The following is a 22,429-nucleotide window of genomic DNA, read 5'->3' on the forward strand; positions in this document are numbered from 1 at the left end:
TGGGGATATGTCCATACCTTTATTCTGGCACTTAACATTCCATATCATTTACCTGCTTTCAGATCCTCCTCCCTTTCCAGCAGTAATTTCCTTTTAAGTAGGGACAGCCCTATTCACCTCTAATCCACAGTGGCTGGCATATTCTTGGACACATTCGAGGTGCTTAATAAATGTTTATTAAATGTTTGTTATGAATTTTTCTATAGAAGTGCTATAAAAGAAAGGGCTAAAAGATGTGAGTATAATATTTTGGATTTTATTAAGATATTAAAGTATGTTTACAATTTTGTGTTATATAGCTATATGGCTATACTTAGGATAAGATTTTTAAATTGTAAGATCCTTGAAGTTAGAGGTTATAATAATTCCTATAATTTTACCATAATCCCCAATATAGAGCTCCAAATTTACAAGGCTATCAAAAATACATAAAAGATTAGGAAGTACAAAAATTATTACCATCTTTTTAAGAATTCCTGTTCCCTTACAATGTATTTGGTTGCACAGAGGTGCCTTTAAAAAGTTCATCTTAACTCTTCTAAAGACCTGAAAGGTAGGTATACTGTAGATTTTGAAAATACATAATATATTTTCTAGATTTTAATTTATGCTTTCCCTTTCTCTTGCACAGTTATAAAAGAGTCTTTGCATAAAGACCATATAGTATGCTATTGGACATATACAAAAGGATAGAGTTATTGTATATTACATACGTATATACAGGGATGTCACTGCTTTTAAGCCTGAGAGTTCCAGGTTTGTACCATCTGTTTGGATGGGGATGGCAAACATGGGCAAAGGGGAGGGAGGACCTACAAATGGCCAAGGAAGAATAACCAAGTACTCCTGAGAAAAGCTCAGAAAATTTTCTGCTGCAGCTACTCAGTGTGTTCACTTTAAATTTTATTTTAATTGATTTTAGAGACCATTTTTTTTTGAGACAGAGTGTCATCTTGTCACCCAGGCTGGAATGCAGTGGCACGATCTCGGCTCACTACAACCTTTGCCTCCCGGGTTCAAGTGATTCTCCTGCCTCAGCCTCCCTAGTAGCTGGGATTATAGGCACCTGCCACCACACCCGGCTAATTTTTGTGCTATTAGTAGAGGCGGGGTTTCACCATGTTGGCCAGGCTGGTCGTGAACTCCTGACCTCAGGTGATCTGCCCGCCTCAGCCTCCCAAAGTGCTGGGATTACAGGCATGAGCCACCGCACCTGGCCGAGACCATTTTTCAATATAGTAAATTATGTAATCTATTTGAGTACTCCCTTTAAAATTTTGAAATTTGTTGTATTATCCTATTTCCTCTAGCTCCTTTTTAGTTATAAAAATTGTTTACATATCACATATTTCCACATCTGTTATTTTCCCAAATTCCCAGCAAATTGAAGTGAATTTCTAAGTAGAGCATTATTGCTTTAGAACATTAATTGTCCTTATATCCCAGCTTCATTTAGCCTGTGCCCCCTGCTAGCTTTGTAAACTTCATTTGCTGAAACTGAACTTTCTCATCTGCAAAATGCATATAATGATCTTCTGCCTCACAGGTTATAATGATTAAATGCAATAATGTATGTAAATATCTGAAATGTTTAGCACAATAAATGTCAGTTCTTTTTTCTTCCCTTGCCCCCTCTTCTTTGCCTTCTAATTCCGAGTGCTTTCCATTTTTAATTATTAATAATTATCATAACAGCAACTACCACAAGGTCTGAAATGAAGCTTACATACTATAACATTCTATATGGACTTTTAAAAATTGTAGCAAAACTATTTGACATGAGATCTACCCTCCTTTTTTTTGTTGTTTTTTTGTTTTGTTTTTTGAGATGATGTCTTGCTCTGTCACCCAGGCTGGGGTGCAGTGGTGCCATCTCGGCTCACTGCAGCCTCTGCCTCCCAGGTTCAAGCAGTTCTCTTGCCTCATCCTCCCAAGTAACTGAGACTACAGGGGCACACCACCACACCCAGCTGATTGTTTTGTATTTTTGGTAGAGACAGGGTTTCGCCATATTGGCCAGGCTGGTCTCCAACTCCTGACCTCAAGTGATCTGCCTGCCTCAGCCTCCCAAAGTGCTGAGATTACAGTTGTGAACCACCGCGCCCAGCCAAAATCTACCCTCTTAACAAAGTTTTAAATGTACAATACATTATTTTTTTTACCTTAGGTACAATGTCGTATAGTAGATCTCTAGAGTTTATTCATCTTGTTTGGCCGAAACTTTATGCCCATTGATTAGTAAGTCTCCCTTTCCTCCCCTCAGCTGCTGGCAATAGTACTCCACTCTTTGAGTGTGTGAATTTAACTATTTTAGATATCTTATATAAGTTGAATCAGTATTTGTCTTTCTTTGACCTGGCTCATTTCACTTAGCATAATATCCTCAAGGCTCACCCATGTTGTCACATATTGCAGAATTTCCTTTCTTTGTAAAGCTGAATAGTATTCCGTGTTCCATTTAATATACACTTCCTTTATCCATTCATCTGTCCAATGTCCATGTACCTTGTTTCCGCATCTTGACTATTGTGAATAGTGCTGCAATGAACATAGGAGTACTGATGTCTCTTGGAAATCCTGATTTCAATTCTTTTGGATAAATATCCATAAGTGGGATTGTTGGGTCATATGGCAGTCCTATTTTTAACTTTTTGAGGAACGTTCATACTGTTTGCTATAGTGGCTGCACCATTTTACATTCCCACCAGTGGTGTGCAAGGGTTCCAGTTGCTTCACATCCTCTGTAACACGTGTTGCCTTTTTTAAAATAATAGCCATCTGGGCACAATGGCTTATGTCTGTAATACCAGCAGTTTGGGGGGCTGAGGCAGGTGGATCACTTGAGTTCAGGAGTTGGAGACCAGTCTGACCAATATGGTGAAACCCCATCTCTACTGAAAATGCAAAATTAGCCGGGTGTGGTGGTACATGCCTGTAATCTCAGCTACTCGGGAGGCTGAGGCAGGAGAATTGCTTGAACCCAGGAGGCGGAGGTTGCAGTGAGCTGAGAGCACGCCATTGCACTCCAGCCTAGGCAACAAGAGTAAAACTCTGTCTCGGAAAAAAAAATAAAAGCCATCCTGACAGATGTGAGGTGATAGCTCATATCTATTTTGATTCGCATTTCTCTGATGATTACTGACATTGAGTATTTCTTCATATACCTGTTGGCCATTTGTATGTCTTCTTTGGAGAAATTTGTATGTCTTCTTTGGAGGAACAAAAACCACTATTTGTTTAAGAGACTTTTCTTTCCCCATTGTGTATTCTAGGCACTTTGTCAAAGATCAATTGACTACATATGCATGGATTTTTTTCCTGGGCGCTCTATTTTGTTCCATTTCTCTATATGCCTGTCTTCTGCCAGTACCATACTGTTTTGATTACTGTATCTATGTAATATATTTCAATGTGGTGCCTTCAGCTTTGTTCTTCATCCTTAAGATTGATTTGGCTATTTGTGGTCTTCAGTGGTTCCATATGAATTTTAGAATTGCTTTTTTCTATTTCTATAAAAAATGCAATTGGGATTTTGATAGAAATTGCATTGAATCTGTGGATCACTTTTGGTCTTATGGATATTTTACAATATTGTCTTCAGTTCATGAACATGAGGTGTCTTTTCATTTGTGTCTTGTTTAATTTCTTTTAAAATTTATAAGCAGACATTGCAGAAGATGTCTTGTTTAATTTCTTTCATCAATGTTTTGTCGTTTTCAGCATATGTCTTTCACCTCCTTAATTAAATTTATTCCTGGGTATTTTATTCTTTTGTTGTTATTGTAAATGGGATTATTTTCATAATTTCTTTTCAGATAGTTTGTTGCTAATTTATCTATATGACTTTAAACATTGTTTTTGGGCAGGGCGCAGTGGCTCATGCCTGTAATCCCAGGACTTTGGAAGGCCAAGGTGGGTGGATCACTTGAGTTCAGGAGTTCAAGACCAGCCTGGCCAACATGGTGAAATCCCATCTACTAAAAATACAAAAAGTAGTCAGGTGTGGTGGCACATGCCTGTAATCCCAGCTTCTCAGGAGGCTGAGGCAGGAGAATTGCTTGAACCTGGGAGGCAGAGGTTGCAATGAACTGAGATTGTGCCACTGCACTCCAGCCTGGGTGACAGAGTGTTACTCTATCAAAAAAAAGATGGTTTTTGTTAGTTGGGGCTCACACTAGATTATAAAGAGATTAATAAGGACTGTTTTGAGAAAATTAAATGGCTAATTTAAAAAAATTTAGTTGAGACATAATTGTACATATTTATAGGGTACATAGTGATGTTGCAATACATATAATGTATAGTGATCAAATCAGGGAAATTAGCATATACATCATCTCAAACATTTATCATTTCTTTGTGTTGGCATCATTCAATATTCTCCTTCTAGCTATTTGAAACTATATATGATTGTTAACTATGGTCATCCTATAGTGCAGGGGTCCCCAACCCCAATGGTCCTGGTCTGTGGCCTATTAGAAACTGGGCCGCATAGCAGAAGGTGAGTGGCAGGTAAGCGAATGAAGCTTCATCTGTATTTACAGCTGCTCTCCATAACTCGCATTACCACCTGAGCTCTGCCTCCTATCAGATCTGCTACAGCATTGGATTCTCATAGGAACATGAACCCTATTGTGAACTGTGCATGTGAGGGATCTAGGTTGTGAACTCCTTATGAGAATCTAATGCCCGATGATCTATCACTGTCTCTCATTACTCCCAGATAGGATCATCTAGTTGCAGGAAAAAAAGCTCAGGGCTCCTGCTGACTCTGCGTTATGGTGAATTACGATTTCATTATACATTACAGTGCAATGTTAATAGAAATAAAGTGCACAATAAATGTAATGTACTTGTATCATCCCAAAACAATATCCCCCTCCACCACACTTCTGGTCCATGGAAAAATTGTCTTCCACAAAACCAGTCCCTGGTGCTACAAAGGTTGGGGACAGCTGCTATAGAACTCTAAAGTTTATTCCGCCTATCTGGTTGTAATTTTGTAACCTTTACCAAATCTCTCTCTTCCCTTGCCTTATTCCCTCTGGCCTTCCCAGTCTGTAGTATCCTCGTTCTACTTTTTAATTCTATGAGATCAACTTTTTGGTTTTTTTTTTTTTTTTTTTTTTTAGCTTTCACAGATGAGTGAGAACATGCACCGTTTCACTTTCTGTTTCTGGCTTATTTCACTTAACATAATGTCCCCCATTTCCATCCGCGTTGTTGCGAATAACAGGATTTCATTCTTATTTATAGTTGAATAGTATTCCATTGTGTATATATACCACATTTTCTTTATCCATTCATCTGTTGGACACTTAGGGCAATTCTGTATCTTGGCTATTGTGAATACTCCTGCAACAAACATGAGGGTGTGGATGTCTCCTTGATACACTGATTTCTTTTCCTTTGGATAAATGGTCAGTAGTGGGATTGCTAGATCATATGGTAGTTCTTCTTCTTTTTTTAATTCAAGGAATTTTTTTAAATTCAAGGAAAATCTGGTAGTTCTATTTGTAGGTTTTTGTTTTGTTTTGCTTTTTTTTTTTTTTTTTAGACGGAGTCTTGCTCTGTCACACAGGCTGAAGTGCAGTTGTGTGATCTCAGCTCACTGCAACCTCCGCCTCCCAGGTTTAAGAAATTCTCTGCCTCAGCCTCCCGAATAGCTGGGATTACAGGCGTGTGCCACCACGCTCAGCTAATTTTTTTTTGTATTTTTAGTAGAGACAAGGTTTCACCATCTTGGCTAGGCTGGTCTTGAACTCCTGAACTATGATCCAACTGCCTTGGCCTCCCAAAGTGCTGGGATTACAGGCGTGAGCCATCGCGCCCACCCTTGCTTTTTTTTTTTTTTTTTAAGAGACAGGGTCTTGCTCTGTTGTCCAGGCAGGAGTGCAGTGGCATGATCATAGCTCACTGCAGCTTCAAGCTCCTGGGCTCAAGCAATCCCCCTGCCTGAGCCTCCTGAGTAGCTGGGACTACAGGTGTGTACTACCACACTGAGCTAATTTTCTTTCTTTCTTTTTTTAGATGGAGTCTCGCTCTGTTTCCCAGGCTGGAGTGCAATGGCATGATCTTGGCTCACTGCAGCCTCCGCCTTCCAGGTTCAATCGATTCTCCTGTCTTAGCCTCCACAGTAGCTGAGACTACAGGTGTGCACCACCATGCCTGGCTAATTTTTGTATTTTTAGTAGAGAAGGGGTTTCACCATATTGGCCAGGCTGGTCTTGAACTCCTGACCTCAAGTGATCCACCTGCCTTGGCCTCCAAAAGTGCTGGGATTACAGGCATGAGCCACCTCGCCTGGCCGCTAATTTTAAAAATAATGTTTTTGAAGAGATGGTGTCTTGCTTTGTTGCCCAGGCTGGTCTTGATCTCCTAGTCTCAACTGATACTCCTGCCTTGGCCTCCAAAAGCACTGGGATTACAGTTGTAAGCCACCATGTCCAGCCCCCTATTTGTAGTTTTTTGAGGAACCTCCATTCTGTTCTCTATAGTGGTTGTACAACTTTACATTCCTACTAACAGTGTATAAGAGAGCTCCCTTTTCTCTGCATCCTCACCAGCTGTATTAGTCCATTTTCATGCTGCTGATAAAGACATACCTAAGACTTGGGTAATTTATAAAGAAAAAGAGGTTTAATGGACTCACAGTTCCACATGGCTGGGGAGGCCTCACAATCATGGCAGAAGGCAAAAGGCACGTCTTACATGGTGGCAGACAAGAGAGAATGAGAGCCAGGCAAAAGGGGAAACTGCTTATAAAATCATCAGATCTCATGAGACTTATCCACTATCACAAGAACAGTATGGGGGAAACCACCCCCATAATTCAATTATCTCCCACCAGGTCCCTCCCACAACACATGGGAATTATGGAAGCTACAATTCAAGATGAGATTTGGGTGGGGACACAGCCAAACCATATCACCAGCATTTGGTTTTTATTTTTGAGACTAAGTCTCACTCTGTCACCAGGCTAGAGTGCAGTGGTGCGATCTCAGCTCACTGCCTCCTGGGTTCAAGCGATTCTCGTGCCTCAGCCTTCCAAGTAGCTGGAATTGCAGGTGTGCACCACCACACCTGGCTAACTTTTGTATTGTCAGTAGAGACAGGGTTTCACCATGTTGGCCAGGCCGTTCCTGAACTCCTGACTTCAAGTGATCCACCCACCTCAGCCTCCCAAAATGCTGAGATTACAGCCGTGAGCCACTGTGCCTGGCTACCTGTTGTTATTTTTTTGTCTTTTTGTTAATAGCCATCCTAACTGGGATGAGATGACACCTCATTGTGGTTTTGATTTGCATCCTGATGATTAAGTGATATTGGGCATATCTTTCTTATATTTGTTGGCCATTTGTATGTCTTCTTTTGAGAAATGTCTGTTCAGATCCTTTGCCCATTTTAAAACTGGGTTGTTGTTTTTTTGCTTTTGAGATGTTTCAGTTTCTTGTATATTCTGAATAATAATCCTGTCAGATGAATAGTTTACAGATATTTTCCCCATTCTATAGGTTGTCTTTTCACTCTTGATTGTTCCCTTTGCTGTGCAGAAGCTTTTTAGTTTGACATAATCCCACTTGTTTATTTTTGTTCTCATTGCCTGTGCTTTTGAGGTTCTATTATAAAATCTTTTCCCAGACCAATGTCCTGAAGCATTTCCTCTGTTTTCTTCTAGTAGTTTTATAGTTTCAGGTCTTATATTTAGGTCTTTGATCCATACTGAGTTGATTTTTGCATAGGGTGATAGCTAGGGGTCTAGTTTCATTCTTCTGCATATGGATATCCAGTTTTCCCATCACCATTTATTGAAGAGGAGGATAGCTTGAGCCGAGGATTTCAAGATTAGCTTGGGCAACACAGTGAGACCTCATCTCTACAAAAAATATTTTAAAATTAGCCGGGTATGGTTGCACACACCTGTCATCTCAGCTACTTGGGAGTTCTGAGGCAGGAGGATCATTTGAGCCTGGGAGATCGAGGCTGTAGTGAGCTGTGATCCAATGTATGTTCTTGGCACCTTGGTCAAAAATCAGTTGGCTGTAGCTAAGTGGATTGGTTTCTGGGTTCTCTATTCTGTTCTACTAGTCTATGTTTCTGTTTTTATACCAGTACCATGGTGTTTTGGTTACTATAGCTTTGTTGTATATCTTGAAGTCTAGTAGTGTGGTGGCTCTGGCTTTGTTGGTTTTGCTCAGTATTGCTTTGGTTATTGGGGTTCCACACACATTTTAGGATTTTTTTTCTATTTCTGTGAAGAATGTCATTGGTATTTTTATAGGGATTGCATTGTATAGATTGCTTTGGTTAGTAGACTATAATTTTTTTAAGTTGTAAATTTAAAGACATATTATTATTTTGTCAAATTTCATTGAAGTTAACAATTAATTAATGTAGTTGTCCCTAAATTAGGAAGAATTTTTGAAATCAGTTAAAATGAAAGAAACTACATTATTTTTAGAATTGGCCCAATTCTGGGGTGAGGGCTGGTATTAAATATTTAAAAAGTGACATCTTTGGTGTAATACTGAAAATATGTAAAATACTAGAATCCTTACCCTAGGTCTAGTTCTGCCCTTCACAGCCAGCCAGGAATGAACAGAGGAAAAATGCCTTCTGACTATTTTAGAAGTTTCAGATCTTGAGAAATTCACATTGCAACACAGTATATTGTAATATACTCATGAGTATATTATCAACTAAGAAAATCCCATTCTACTTAATGATTTTCCATAATTTATATTCTTTATTTTTTTCAATGGGGTCTTGCTCTGTTCCCCAGGCTGGAGTGAAGTGGCACAATCATGCTCACTACAGCCTTGATCTCCCAGGCTCCAGTGATCCTCCTTCCTCAGCCTTCCAAGTAGCTGGGACGACAGGCACATGCCACCATGCCTGGCTAATTTTTAAATATTTTTTTTATAGATGAGGTTTCACTGTGTTGCCCAAGCTGATCTTGAACTCCTAGGCTCAAATTATCCTCCCACCTCAGCCTCCCAAAGTACTGGAACTACAGGTGTGAACCACCATGCTTGGCCCATAGTTCGTATTCAGTGAACATGATATGGCAAAATCACTAGAGCTCCATGCCTCTCCACCCGTGCTCCTCCTCATGTCAGACACCATGTCCTAGAGTGACAGAGCTCCTAGGATATGCTATCCTATCCTAGCAGCTCTGCTAGGATGAAGCCTAGCATAAAGCCTCACTACAGTGTCCCCATTTCCCTTTTCCTATTTCCCTGGCCTAGCCCCTTCACTATGTCCTTATGCCTTCCCTTAGTCAGTTGTAGAACAAGAACATTAGCATTCAAACACTATCATGGAAAGGAGGAAGGGGCTCATTGCAATGTCATGGGCTAAAAAATCTGTGGTCAGTTCTTTTTTTTTTTTTTCTTTAAGACAGAGTCTTGTTCTGTCGCCCAGGCTGGAGTGCAATGGCGCAATCTCAGCTCACTGCAACCTCCACCTCCCGGGTTCAAGTGATTCTCCTGCCTCAGCCTCCCGAGTATCTGGGATTACAGGCACCTGCCATCATGCCTGGCTAATTTTTGTATTTTTGTAGAGATGGGGTTTCACCATGTTGACCAGGATGGTCTTGAACTCCTGACCTCAGGTGATCTGCCTGTCTCAGCCTCTCACAGTGCTGGGATTACAGGCATGAGCCACCGTGCCCCGCCAGACTAGTCAGTTCTTGGATGCTCCAAAATTAAGATAACTGTTACACATTACTCTTAGTTACATTTTGTTGCATTAGTTAGGCAAGGGAGGTTGGTATGTCCTTTGTAACACAACTTTAGGTATATTATAATCCAAATTTTCAGGTGTTGGAGTATGTGCATAAGAAGGGAGACAGTCCACAGATGTGGTTGTGATATATTTTTATTTTCTATCCTGATGAAAAATGTGATTTTTGCACTTTTTTTTTTTTTTTTTGAGATGGAGTTTTGCTCTTGCTGCCCAGGCTGGAGTGCAATGGCGCAATCTCGGCTCACTGCAGCCTCCGCCTCCTGGGTTCAAGCGATTCTCCTGCCTCAGCCTCCCAAGTAGATGGGATTACAGGTGCCTGTCACCACGCCTGGCTAATTTTTTGTATTTTTAGTAGAGACAGGGTTTCATCATGTTGGCCAGGATGGTCTTGAACTCCTGACTTCAGGTGATCCACCCGCCTCTTCCTCCCAAAGTGCTGGGATTACAGGTGTGAGCCACCGTGCCTGGCCTTTTTGCACTGTTACTTAACAAATATACTAGTGGCTTAGGTTTCACAATTTACATAGCTGATATCATGCACTTTTGCCAGGTATACAATTATACATTTTTCCCCACCCTTGTGGCTCTATGTTTACACAAAACCAAACACAGCTGTTGTTCATAGTGGCTACCATTTACATAAACATTATAGGTGAAATTTCCAATACAAGACAAATTGTACTTATGTACAACTAAGTAAATAAGTTTTTAAAAACCCCATAAAACAACAACAACAAAAAACTAAACAAAAACTATTTTATTTGTTGGCATTTTTTTGTTGCCTAGAATATTTCCTTTGCTAGAAGAGCAGTCACCTAATGAGTGACAGAGTGCTTACTTATGAGTGAATTGCTTGCATCCTCATTTTTACTGCTCCTTTTTTTGCTGATTTTCTTGGCATCTTTGGATGCTTTCCAATTCATTAGGAATTGTCTTTCTATATTTTTAATTTCTTTTCCATCAAGAAATTCTGGAGAAAAATACATACATTTAAAAAATACAATATATACATATAAACATAAGTCAAAATATGCACTTCTGGTTCAGAGCACAGAAACTTAAGTTACACCATAGACTGAAATAAATTTGTTTTTAAAATACATTAATTATACAATGCATGTACTTTTGTTGAGATTTTATTTATAGATTTTTTTCTGATTCCAAAAAGAATATGTGCTTGTTATAAACAATGGAAATATCATTAAATAAAACATTAAAAGGCTCTGTAATTATTATCCCCCCCTTTTTTTTTTTTTTTTGAGACAAGTTCTCGCTCTGTCATCCAGGCTGGAGTGCATGGAGTGAACTTGGCTTACAGCAACCTCTGCCCCCTGGGGCTCAAGTGATCCTCCCACCTCAGCCTCCCGAATAGCTGGGACCACAGGTGTGCACCACCATCCCCAGCTATTTTTTTGTATTTTTAGTAGAGACAAGGTCTTGCCATGTTGCCCAGGCTGGCCTGGAACTCCTGAGCTTAAGCAATCCGCCTGCCTCGGCCTCCCAAAGTGCTGGGATTACAGGCATGAGCCACCGTGCCTGACCATACCCCTTATTATGTTTGTTTATTTATTTATTTTTGAGACAGGATCTCACTCTGTCACCCAGGCTGGAATGCAGTGGCATGATCTTAGCTCACTGCAACCTCAAAACTCCTCAGCTTAAGTGATCCTCTTGCCTTAACCTCCCGAGTAGCTAGAACAATAGCCATGTGCCACCATGCCTGGATAATTAAAAGCTTTTTTTTTTTTTTTTTAGAGATGGGATCTCACTATGTTGCCCAGGCTGCTCTTGTATTCCTGGCCTCAAACGATCCTCGGCTTCCCAAAGCCCTGGGATTACAGAGGTGTGATAGAAATTGCGCTGCATAAATTATACAAATAATTTTTGCAAGTTGTAAGACATTTGGAAAACACACAAAAAATAAAAAAATTATTCCCCAATGAGAAATAATCACTGATAACACTTTTGTATATTTCTTAGCATGTTTTTATTTTCTATATATGTATATAAAATTGGAATCCTCTATATTAGTTTTGCATCCTGCTTATTAATATTGTGTTGTGAACATTTTACCATTTTTTCCTTAAATATGGCTTATGTTTCCTTAATGGCTGGTGTTCTGTTGTTTATGGATATATTATAAAATATTGAACAATTCCCTTATTATAGGATATTTATATTGCCTATATTGTTTCTTTAATTACGTGAACACAGATGATCTTCATTTAATAGAAGGATGGTGTTTTTCTTCAAAATTTTTTTCTTTCTTTCCATAGGACTCTGCTTGATAGATTTTTTCTAATAAAATTTATGTATAGTAGTTTTGAAAATTAGATAGTTTCTCTCATTATCCATGTAATCCACTAGATCCCAGAATGTAGAAAGGATGTAGTAAAATTTATTAGATCACACATCCTTTCAGGGATAATGACAATATTCTGATAAAATATTAGTTGTACTACTGAAAATATTAACACTACCACTTAAACATAAGCCATAATATTGTGTTATACCCAAAGTAAAAAACAAAATGTTGAAACAAAGAATATAAACTAGAACCACAGAATCTAGAAGTAAAACTGTCTCCATATCTTATTTCATGTACTTTTTTTTCCACTGAACTAGCTAGTACTCTCCAAACCATAAGAAATTGTCAAACATCTTAGTACTTATAACTTTACAATAAAGGTCATTCTTTTTTATTATTTATTTAAACAAACTCTTTAATCATACGCACATAAGGGGAATAAAGGGCAACACCAGGCTGACTGGGGAAGGGAGCAAGATATTCTCCCTTTGTCCCAATGTCTGCTTGGCACAGTTCTGAGATCATACAAGTGGGAGTGGGTTGGGAAACAGAATAAGTGAGAGGACAGAAGAGACAAAGGCAAGAGGGGAGAGGCGAGGGCTTGCAGTAGTCTCAATCAGTGGACTCTACACAGATTCACTCAGCGCAAGGTCCCAGTAATGTTCAGCCCCATGCTTTCTGAAATGCTCATGAGCTATGTTCTCTATAGGACACTGTTTAAACTTCATCTCTCCAAAGCTCCGGTCTTTGGCTGTACCCTCCCAGAATAGTACACATTTGTTGGTTTTCTTCACAGCTTCCTCATCAGGTTCCTCATGATCATCTCCCTTTGTGTTAGATGTCTGTTCATCCCACTTTATCCGATGCAGCATAAGATGCTTCAATTTCTTCTGGGTCTTGGGGCCCCCTTCCACTACTACCACGTTGACACCCTTGTGCAGTAACACCACCCCTATCAGGTACAGTTGCCCAGCATTGGCCTCAATCTTGAACTTCTTGGCTGGGGTGCTAAATTTCTAACTCCATCTCAATCTTGAACTTCTTGGCTGGGGTGCTCAAATTTCTAACTCCATATACAGATATGTGTACCCCCTGTGAAATGTCTTAAGCTTTTAAATTTTCTTGACCTTTCTGTTTTGCTGTGAGTTTTCAGGCAGAGTTGGCCTCTTCATGCAATTTCTGTCTTTTTGCCATCTGAGCTGTGACATGGGCTTCTACCTTTGTGGGGTCTTGAACAGCTTCTGTTCCTAATACTCGCATCAAATTAGAAATTCTCACTTTGGGTTCTGGAGGAGGCATCAGGCCCAGCCTGACTTTTTCTAGTAGTTCCTTCTGTGCTTCCCTCCTTGTCTGTCTCTGAAGTTTTTTCTGTTCCTTCTTGGTAAGATACACTCCCAAAGTAACTGGTGTGTCATTGTCAACTGGAGCATTGAGCTGGGCTGGATGTTCAACAAGATTTGTGATTCCAAAATAATCTTCTCTCTTGGGATTTTCCTCTCTAAGGTTAAAGCCATTGGGGATTATGTAAGAGTCCCACCACTCAATTTCAGGGATATCTCCTTCCTTTAGCTCCTTCCTAGGAGCAATAAGGGCAAGCCTAGTCAAAGTATGGATGTCTGTTTTTTGAGCTGCTTGTGAAATCTCTGCCTGAAGCTTCTCCAGTTGATCCTTTGTCCTTAATCGCTGAGCAGTCTTCTCAAATTTGCCCTTGTCATGGAATTTAAAAGTGCGTTTCTGGCTCTGGGAAGCGACAGTGGAGACTCGGGGTCAAAAAAGGTATTGGACTCCATGTCTTCTGATGGCTTTTCTTTTAGCTGTTGCTTGAATGGTTCCCTCTGAAGAGGGAACAGCACGAATATTGGCAGGAGTAGACATGCAGTGTGTCAGCTCAATCTCCTTGCCTGTTGCATCTACAATGCACCCTTGCTCATCTAGGATCAGTGGTGTAGGTTTAATTTGGTCTTTTAACTCCCCCTTTGGGGAAGCAATGCCCATGTCATGGAGATTAGCCGGGCCCACCATGTTGGCATTGCTGATGAATCCTGGCTTCAGTGCCAGCCCGGCTTGGATTCGAGCTTGTAGTTCAGCTGTTTTCCTTGCCTTCTCAATGGCATCATTCATGAAAGTGGCACCCTGGGAGGGCTGAATAGTGTGGCCAGTTGGAAGTTGCTCTGGTTGGGAGGAAGAAGGAGTCTTTGGCTGAGGTGTAGGGGGGCTAATGAAGCGCAGCTGTTTTTTCCTCTCCTGGATTTGTCATTTTGCTGCGTCCATCATCTGTTTGATGTGGAGCTTAGTCAGCATGCCAGGACTCTGATGGAGGCCCAGGGATCACCTCTGGCTCTTCTTCCACCTCCTCAAAATGGGGTATTCGCTGCTTCTTTACTCCTGATGATTCCTTGGAGAGCCAAGAGTTATCACCAAACACCTTCTTTAGCTTTCGTTTTCTGCTTCCGTCACTGCTAGACTTGGAATGCCTAGAGCTTCCGCCTTCCTCCTACAGCCTCAGTTTGTCCACAAATTGGGGAGTAGAATCATCAAGAAAAGGTTTCAGATGATCGGCTGCCTTCTTCTTGTCCATGCTCTTCCCCACAGCAGTTCAGTGCTGCTGTGAACACTGGAGGCTCTGAGAAACCCAGCACGCTCTTCACTGTCTTCTCACCCACCTTGGAGCCTCCCAAATTGCTGGGATTACAGGCGTGAGCCACCGCGCCCTGCCTGACATCACTGATAAATTAGGGAGAAAAGGTTAAGGAAGAGTGGCTAATTGTAGTTATCAACGACTGTGAAAGGATCCATGGTTTCAGCTCATCCAGCTCCCTCTTAGTGCCATTTTTCAGGAAAAAGAGAATAGCTCAAATGGGACTCAATACTACAGCTCACAAACTTCAGCCCCGAGACGGAGGCCGAAAGTTAAACCGGAACCAGAAACCTTCTGACTGCCCTAGGCCTGTTGTCCCTGTCGCCACGGCAGCTGCCACGCCGCTGTCTCCCAACACGTGACCAGAGTGGGCCGGGCCGCCAATTCGTGCAGCCATGTTTGCCACTTTCCTGGAGGCAGAGCGCATGCGTCGCAGAACCGAAACGTTTCCGTGAACAAGTTGCTTGCTTTCTGTTTCCCGGACTAAGCCTATTTCTGCCAAGTTAATGTCTTTAACTTCCTGAAGCGGAAATTAGGCTACTTGCAGTTTTCCTTATATGGAGAATAAGTGCGCAAAAGTAAACTGCTAGAACGAAGAGTGAGGCTTCTGCGTTTGTGCTCAAACATAGCCTTTCTGATAGAAAGTAAATACTTTCACAGTCGTGATAACTAGAATTAGCCATCCCTCCTTAACCTTTTCTCCCTAATTTAACAGTGGCGTCAGGCTGGGCCGGTGGCTCATGTTTGTAATCCCAGCACTTTGGGAGGCCAAGGCGGGTGGACCACTTGAGGTCAGGAGTTCGAGACCAGCCTGGCCAACATAATGAAACCCCGCCTCTACTCTAAAGGTCATTCTTTGATGCTCAGTTTTTCCAGCCACTTATATTTATTGATGTCTTTCCAGATCTATTTTTATTAATAATTATATAGCTTGTTAGTATATTTTTGGATGAGATATATGTAATCAATACATACTTTAAAAATATACTATAAAGATAAGGAATGAAAATTCCAAGTCTTTTATTGTAATCTCTTCTTCCTCATGTTAATGTCCCAAACAGAGCTGAGGAATGACTAGGAAACTATGCCTCCGTTAACCTGTCTCCATCTCATTTTTAGCAAATGATCTTTTTTTTTTTTTTTTTTTTGAGACATTGTCTCACTTCGTCACCCAGGCTGGAGTGCAATGGCGTGATCTCGGCTCACTGCAACCTCCGCCTACCGGTTTCAAGCGATTCTCCTATCTCAGCCTCCCGAGTAGCTGAGATTACATGTGCACACTGCCACCCCTGGCTATTCTTTTGTATTTTAGTAAAGATGGGGTTTCACCGTGTTGCCCAGACTGGTCTCAAACTCCTGATCTCAGGCAATCCACCTACCGCGGCCTCCCAAAGTGCTGGGAACACAGGCGTGAGCCACCGCGCCCGGCCTCAGATGTTCTTATTTGAAGTTAATAGGTGTGAACATGGTTGAAGACTGGGAGCCAGGTAATGAATTCAAGATTATAGAACTATGAGATTTATTTCATTTTAATAAGTTTCTCTCAATACAAAATTTGCTTCCACTCATGCTAAGTAAACCAAATATGTGGATTGTCACTCTATTTGGTGAGGACTGGGTAACCTAAAAAACATAAAATGACTCCCATAGCCTTCGTGAGAGGTCACTGCCCATCTTTCTGATGCTGTGTCACTTGGTCACTATTAATCGAGTGTTTCTGTCCATTTCCCCCAGTATGGTGCACATTCAGGAATGTTATTTGTAAGGATCTCATAAAGGGTCTCGTCACCCAGCTCTCCTATCAAACGAAAGGGATTCCTGTATGTTCTTAGGGTAACATTTGGCAAATGTCAAGCAATGAAAACTTTGATCAATTTTATCTACAGAACCAAGAGCTAAGGAGTCTCTTGGGATCATCAAAGGATTTGTGCTAACGAAAGTTTGGCAAAAGGTCAGCAAGTTCTACACATTTATGACTAACCATTTTTATTGGTAATAGCAAAATATCCTTCTTAAGGAATAAGTATCAGGTGCTTTCATTACTTCTGAACAGCAGATGTTTTTCATGCTTTATTTGTCAATTTTAACTTTTGCTCTTATTCAAAATATTGAATTTAAAGTTGACAATTTTCACAGATCCAGATGTCAGATTTATATTTCTGAAAGCTTGCTGGTAAAATAACCAAAAAGTTAACTAGGTGTCATTCTCTTAAAAATTATATTAATATAAATATGTACCCAGTGATTTGGACACCAATATCAGTCTGTCCCTGTATTTTGGTTTGAGACAAACAGGATTTCCATTTAGATCAATTTTCCACAGCTTCATCAACTTGTTCAGTAAAAACTCCAAATCCTATAATTAGAGAAGAAAAAGCAAAGCACAAGCATTTCATATTTACCAGTACTTCTAGCATGTCAGTTATTGTTTTTAAAGGTAATTACTGCTTTCATGGAGTTCTAGCTCAGAGCCAGGTACTTAGAAGGTGCATAATAACTAAATTTTGAATAAAACAATCTATACTGATAATAGAAGGCACTGAAGATGAGGCAAAAAAATGAGGTCCTAAGTTGAGGGCCACACAACTGTTCTCTGTCATACTCCCTTAAATGGCCCCCACTCCAGCTCAGAAAAAACTTTTTCCTGCAGAAGATGCCGTATTCTTAGTGTAGCTCATAGAAGTTTACAGATTAGGCAATTAAGGGGTAGTGAGTAAGCAGTCCCTGGTGATTGTAAGGAATGTGTGTTGTTGCTTTTTATTTTACAAAGAATGCATATTCATTTTTTAAGTGTTAAAAAAAAGACCAAAAAACAAACACCTACCAAAGGGAAAAATGGAAGAAAGGGGGAAAAAATCATTTGTATGCTTATCATGCAAAGATCACTTTTAATATGCTGTTATGTATCCTTCTAATCTTTTTGAGCATAGGGACTTTCGGGAGGGTACATATTTTTAATTGTCATAATTGTACTGTGAGTACAATTTTGTTTTACATTATATCATAAATATTTGCATGTTTTTATAGCTTATAAGAAGAAAATCAGCTAACTGATAGTTCAAGGAATAATAAAGTTATTCCATGGTCTACAACCCAAATAAATGTAAGGAAAACAGATTAACAGAACTTAAGAACTAACTGTCTCAGTTTGCTTTTTTCACAGCATCTTTGTCCCTATTTGGGTTTCTTTTCCTATCCAGTGTCACTCTTTCCTCAGTACTTTGTCTGTTATGTCTTGCTTTCTCCCCTTCCCCGCTTTCTAAAAAGTGTATTTTATCTTAACTGCTACTTAATGATAATGAAGTACACTTTGAGTATTTCTTATAAGTGGCCAAAGTTCTGTTCTTTATTTTTCTTTATTTTTTCTGTTCTTTATTTTTAATATCAGATACATTTAATCTGTAATGAATTACTCAACAAAAGTAGTGCACATAGCTTGGCTATTGTGAATATTGCTGCAAAGAACATGGGAGTGCACATGTTGCTTTTAAAATAGTAATTTCACTTTCTTTGGATATATACCCTAAATTTAGTCTGCACTAGACTTTGAGGGATTCCAATAAGTAATTTATGTGAAAATATAAGACATTGTTTTTTTAAAAATAAGGCAATCCTAAACTTCCTGGCACTGCTGCTTACTGTGTGACCTTAGGCAAATATATGTCTTCATCTATAACTTGAGGTTAATTAAGATTAGTTGCCATGGCATATAAAGTGCCTGGAACAAAGAAAGTAATAAATGTGTCAGTTCTCTGCCTGTTTGCCTGCCCTGCTACCTCTTAACTAATTCCCTTTCTCTTAATTTTTGTCAACAGAGAGCGAAAACATTTTAAGTAAGGAAGAAGAAACTTCTTGACCTATTGACAAATAAGTAGTTGACTTTTTATAAGAAAGTTATCTTCATAAATTATAACTTCAGCCTTCAGTTCTGGGCTCTGGAATATGCCTTCCCCAACAGCATTTGTTTGGCAGGGTTTAATAGAGCCGTAACTATCTTATTTTACGTGAGAGTTACATTGTATTTCTCTTACTCTAAAAACCTATAAGGAAGGGATTATGCATCACATTTTTTACAGTGTTGAATGTGATGCCCATCATCTAAAAGTTAATACAAACACTTAGAGAATGTTAAATTAATATAGATAAAAAGAGTGCTTAGAGTTTTGTTAATTGTTCTTTACTTGATAAATGACCTTCGACATACTCCCTCCAGTGTATGTTTATTTAAGACTAAACTAATCCTGTGCTGAAATACGATTACCCTTTGGATACGCTCTGGTTGTTCATTGCCTTCCTGTCTTTAATAAAAAGCTTTCACTTTCCTGCTCTTCAATAAGTTACTAAAGGAAGCAGACACTTTTCTGGACAGTCTCTATTTGATAAATGATCATGTCATGCTATCACTTAGAGGAGTGCTGCAAAATACTAAGGAGCAAATTCTATTTCCCCTGCAGGGCTGATGCCTAAGCTCCTTTCTAGGCGTCTGCAGCACAGCAATGCTCTCTCTACCATTAATGATGACCGCTGATGAACCTGTATTTGACCAGCATACTCCAATCTTTATCGGAAATGTCTGGACCAACCGTCCTTACTAAATCTAAAGACAGCCATTTGTCATCCCTCTGACTGCCTGTCATCATCTGCCTGGGAAAATCTATAATTTTTGGCTTGTTCCTGACTCAACTGTGCAATGAATAAATTTATCTTTGGGTCACTCTGCTTGTCAGGATCAATATTGAGCAGAGGTTGAATAAATTAGAAACTGAGAAAACATGACAGGCCATAGAAGTTTGTTCGTTTGTGTCTTATAAATCAGATATTTAGTTCATATAAGAGGCAAACATGTCAAATTTTTTATTTCCCTCATTCATACTGAAGATTCTATACCTCATGATAAATGGTCATCAGAAAACCAATGAAGTAAATCACTAATATATCTGATTTTGAGATGAACTTTTCAGATCATTGTATTGATTTAGCAAACTTTACAGACTTAAAAACTATAGGTAAAGATTAAACTTTTTTTTGTTCTTCAAGTTTTATACATTTTTGGAGCCATGATATTTATTTGACTTAATAGTGTCAGCAAGCTATATAATGCTGGCCCTAGTGAAGTTCATGGCTCAACTTAGCCTCATCAGGCTACTTGTACAAATGCAAAAGTTTTATTGTAAATTGTTGTTAAACTATCTAATAATTTTTATACATTGATGAATATCTGTTTAAAGGAGGTACAGGAAAAACATGCAAAGACATGTTAACCAAAAGTAAATGTCATTTAAACTAGAGCCCTGTAAGTTAAAGGAGTTTCTACACTATGGAGTATTGTTTGGCCTAAAACCTCTCTTTCGCCTTCTCTTCAGTGGTTGACCTTGCCACCAATTTTACTGGGGAGAAGTGGGTCATCCATCCACCAAGTTTTCTCAGTTATCTGCCTTTGATTTCACACTTCCTCTTCCATTCTTCTTTTCCACTTTTCTCAACAAAGGAAGAGTCACACCTCTTTCCCCAGGTTAAGTAGTTCTTTTGTTCCCAGCCTTTTCTTCCTGGGATCTTCTCTCCCTTCCATTTCCATTTCCAGTATCTCCCTCTTATCTGGAGTTTATTTTATCTCTTACCTACCATTGCCAAACTTCTTGAAGACTGATCCAGACTAATGCTTCTCAAACTTTCATGTGCTTAAGAATCCTGAGTGATCTTATTTAAATGCAGGTTCTGAGTTGTTAGGTCTGAGACAGAAGCCGAGATTCTGCATTTCTGCTGCTGCTGCTGGTCTAGGTCCCCACTTGGAGTTGGCCTAGTCTACTGCATGGCTATAGTGTGGATAACAGCTGGTTGCTTCTTCAACCACTGGGCACTCCTGCAATCTGGTGCCACTGAAAAGGCATTGCTAGCCTTATCACTGATCCACACATTGCCAATCACATACTTTCCCAGTCTCAATTCTTTGGAATATCGTACCCTGGTCACCACTCCATGGCTTTGTGATTCTACATTCTTGCATGGATCCTTCATGAATCTCTGACTCCACAAGTAACAAACCTCTGACTACAGAAATCCCCAGTGTATGAAAAGGCTGTTTCATACATTGGGGAAATCTCTATTAAAGTTTCCACCATCTCTCACTTCCTAACTAACCTGGCCTCTTCCAATCTGTTCTTCATATTGTAGCCATGTGGATCTTTTCAAACCGCTAATCTCAGCCACATACCGAGAACTGAACATCTAACTAATAAAACATCTAACTAATAGAAGCAACTACTAATAAAACATCTAACTAATAGAACATCTAACTAATAAAAGCAATGCTATAAGAACATCTATGCAGTGACAGTCTTCCCCATAATGCATCAGCACGTTTCCAGAGAGCGAGAGCTCTCACTGGGGAGCAGGAGCATATGTCCCTGGTGGGAGAACCTTGGGGACCAATTCACTTGACTCCTTTTCTATAATCTATGTTTATTCCTTTCAAACAGTGTTTGTTTCCCTTCCCTGGACCACAGCAGAATGTAAAATCACAGCTAGAAAAAAGTTTGCCTCCCGTAACCCATTGCCTTCTCTATTTATACTTAGACCCTTTATAGAAAAAGAATGGCCACATTTATGATAATAGTCAAACTTCTGTTACCCTAAAGAAAGAGAGGTAATCTATTCACAAGAGGAAGAACCAAATTATGTGGGAGGCCAAGCTGAGCATTTCTTTGTACTCTCTCCCCTCCCGACTATAGGCAATCTTGTCGATGATAGTAGTTTCAGTGACCACTTAATACGCTGAAGATTCACATTTATTTATCCTCTGAGCTCTGGCCTCATATGTCCAATTATGTACTTGACATTTTCTCTGGAACATTTCAAAGGCACTTCAAACCCTACACTACCAAAACTCATGATCTCTCAAACTTGACTCTTGACTTCTTTATTTCTCATTGTGCAAGGCAAGAAGCCCAGGAATCACTCTTGACCTCTCCTTCTCCCATGCTCCCTATATCCAACTCACAACCAAGTCTTATCCACTTTACTTCCTAAACAGCTCTCCAATCTGTCCACTCCATTTCCATCCCTACCTTATTAAAGTCTCCATCATCTCTCACTTTGTAACTAGCCTGGCCTCTTCCAGTCTGTTCTTCACACTGTAGCCATGCAGATCTTTTCAAACCGCTAATCTCCAGTTACTTCACTCCTGGCTTAAACACCTCCATTGGCTCCTCATTGTTCTAAGGATAAAGACAAAACTCTCTTTCATGCCTATGTGGCCCATCTACCCGCTGGCCTCTGCACTATGTTCCACCTTCACTATCTCAGCTTCTTATCCCTCATATTTGCCATGCTCCAACCTGCCCCAGGACCTTGGCACATGCTGTTTTATTTGCCTGATAAATGTTTCTTTTCTCTCAGAGCTCAGCTATCCCTTCCTTAGAGAAGCCTTTAGTGACCTCTCTAACTAGGACAGATCCCTCTCTTATAATAGGCTTGCAGAGACACATACTTCATTTTTGTGGTACTTGTGCAATTTTATATTTGTTTTGGGATGATTATGTGCTTAATGTTTCTCTTCCCCTGAATGTTGAGAATTCTTCAAGGCCAGGGATCATATCTGTTTTCTGCTCACTTTTGTGTCCCCCATTGTCTAGCAAGTACTGCCACATAGTAGGTGTTTTCAATGAATGTATAAGAGATGAATGAATGAATGAATGAATGAATGAATGAACAAGAGAGGGGCAGGTGACCTAAGGCTA

At 39.8% G+C, this 22,429-nt stretch overlaps 1 protein-coding gene and 1 pseudogene across 4 annotated transcripts in view; both read right to left on the minus strand.

Annotated features, from left to right (window-relative positions):
• Window positions 1–22,429, minus strand: part of PPP1R42 (protein phosphatase 1 regulatory subunit 42) — a 68,104-nt gene that overhangs the window by 7,350 nt on the left and 38,325 nt on the right. For 3 of the 4 annotated variants that reach the window (XM_034966178.3, XM_034966180.3, XM_034966177.3), the window contains 2 exons: window positions 16,932–17,049; window positions 10,586–10,717 (listed from right to left, as the gene is read on the minus strand). In XM_034966178.3, coding sequence (XP_034822069.1) covers window positions 10,586–10,717; window positions 16,932–17,049 — 250 coding nt within the window. Of the gene's footprint in view, window positions 1–8,767; window positions 10,718–16,931; window positions 17,050–22,429 lie in introns of those variants that run through there. The other variant, XM_055116631.2, reaches the window with a different exon arrangement.
• Window positions 12,317–14,371, minus strand: LOC106635040 (U4/U6 small nuclear ribonucleoprotein Prp3-like; annotated as a pseudogene).

This window comes from Pan paniscus, chromosome 7 (genome assembly GCF_029289425.2).
Source record: "Pan paniscus chromosome 7, NHGRI_mPanPan1-v2.0_pri, whole genome shotgun sequence".
NCBI classification, from domain to species: Eukaryota; Metazoa; Chordata; class Mammalia; order Primates; family Hominidae; genus Pan; species Pan paniscus.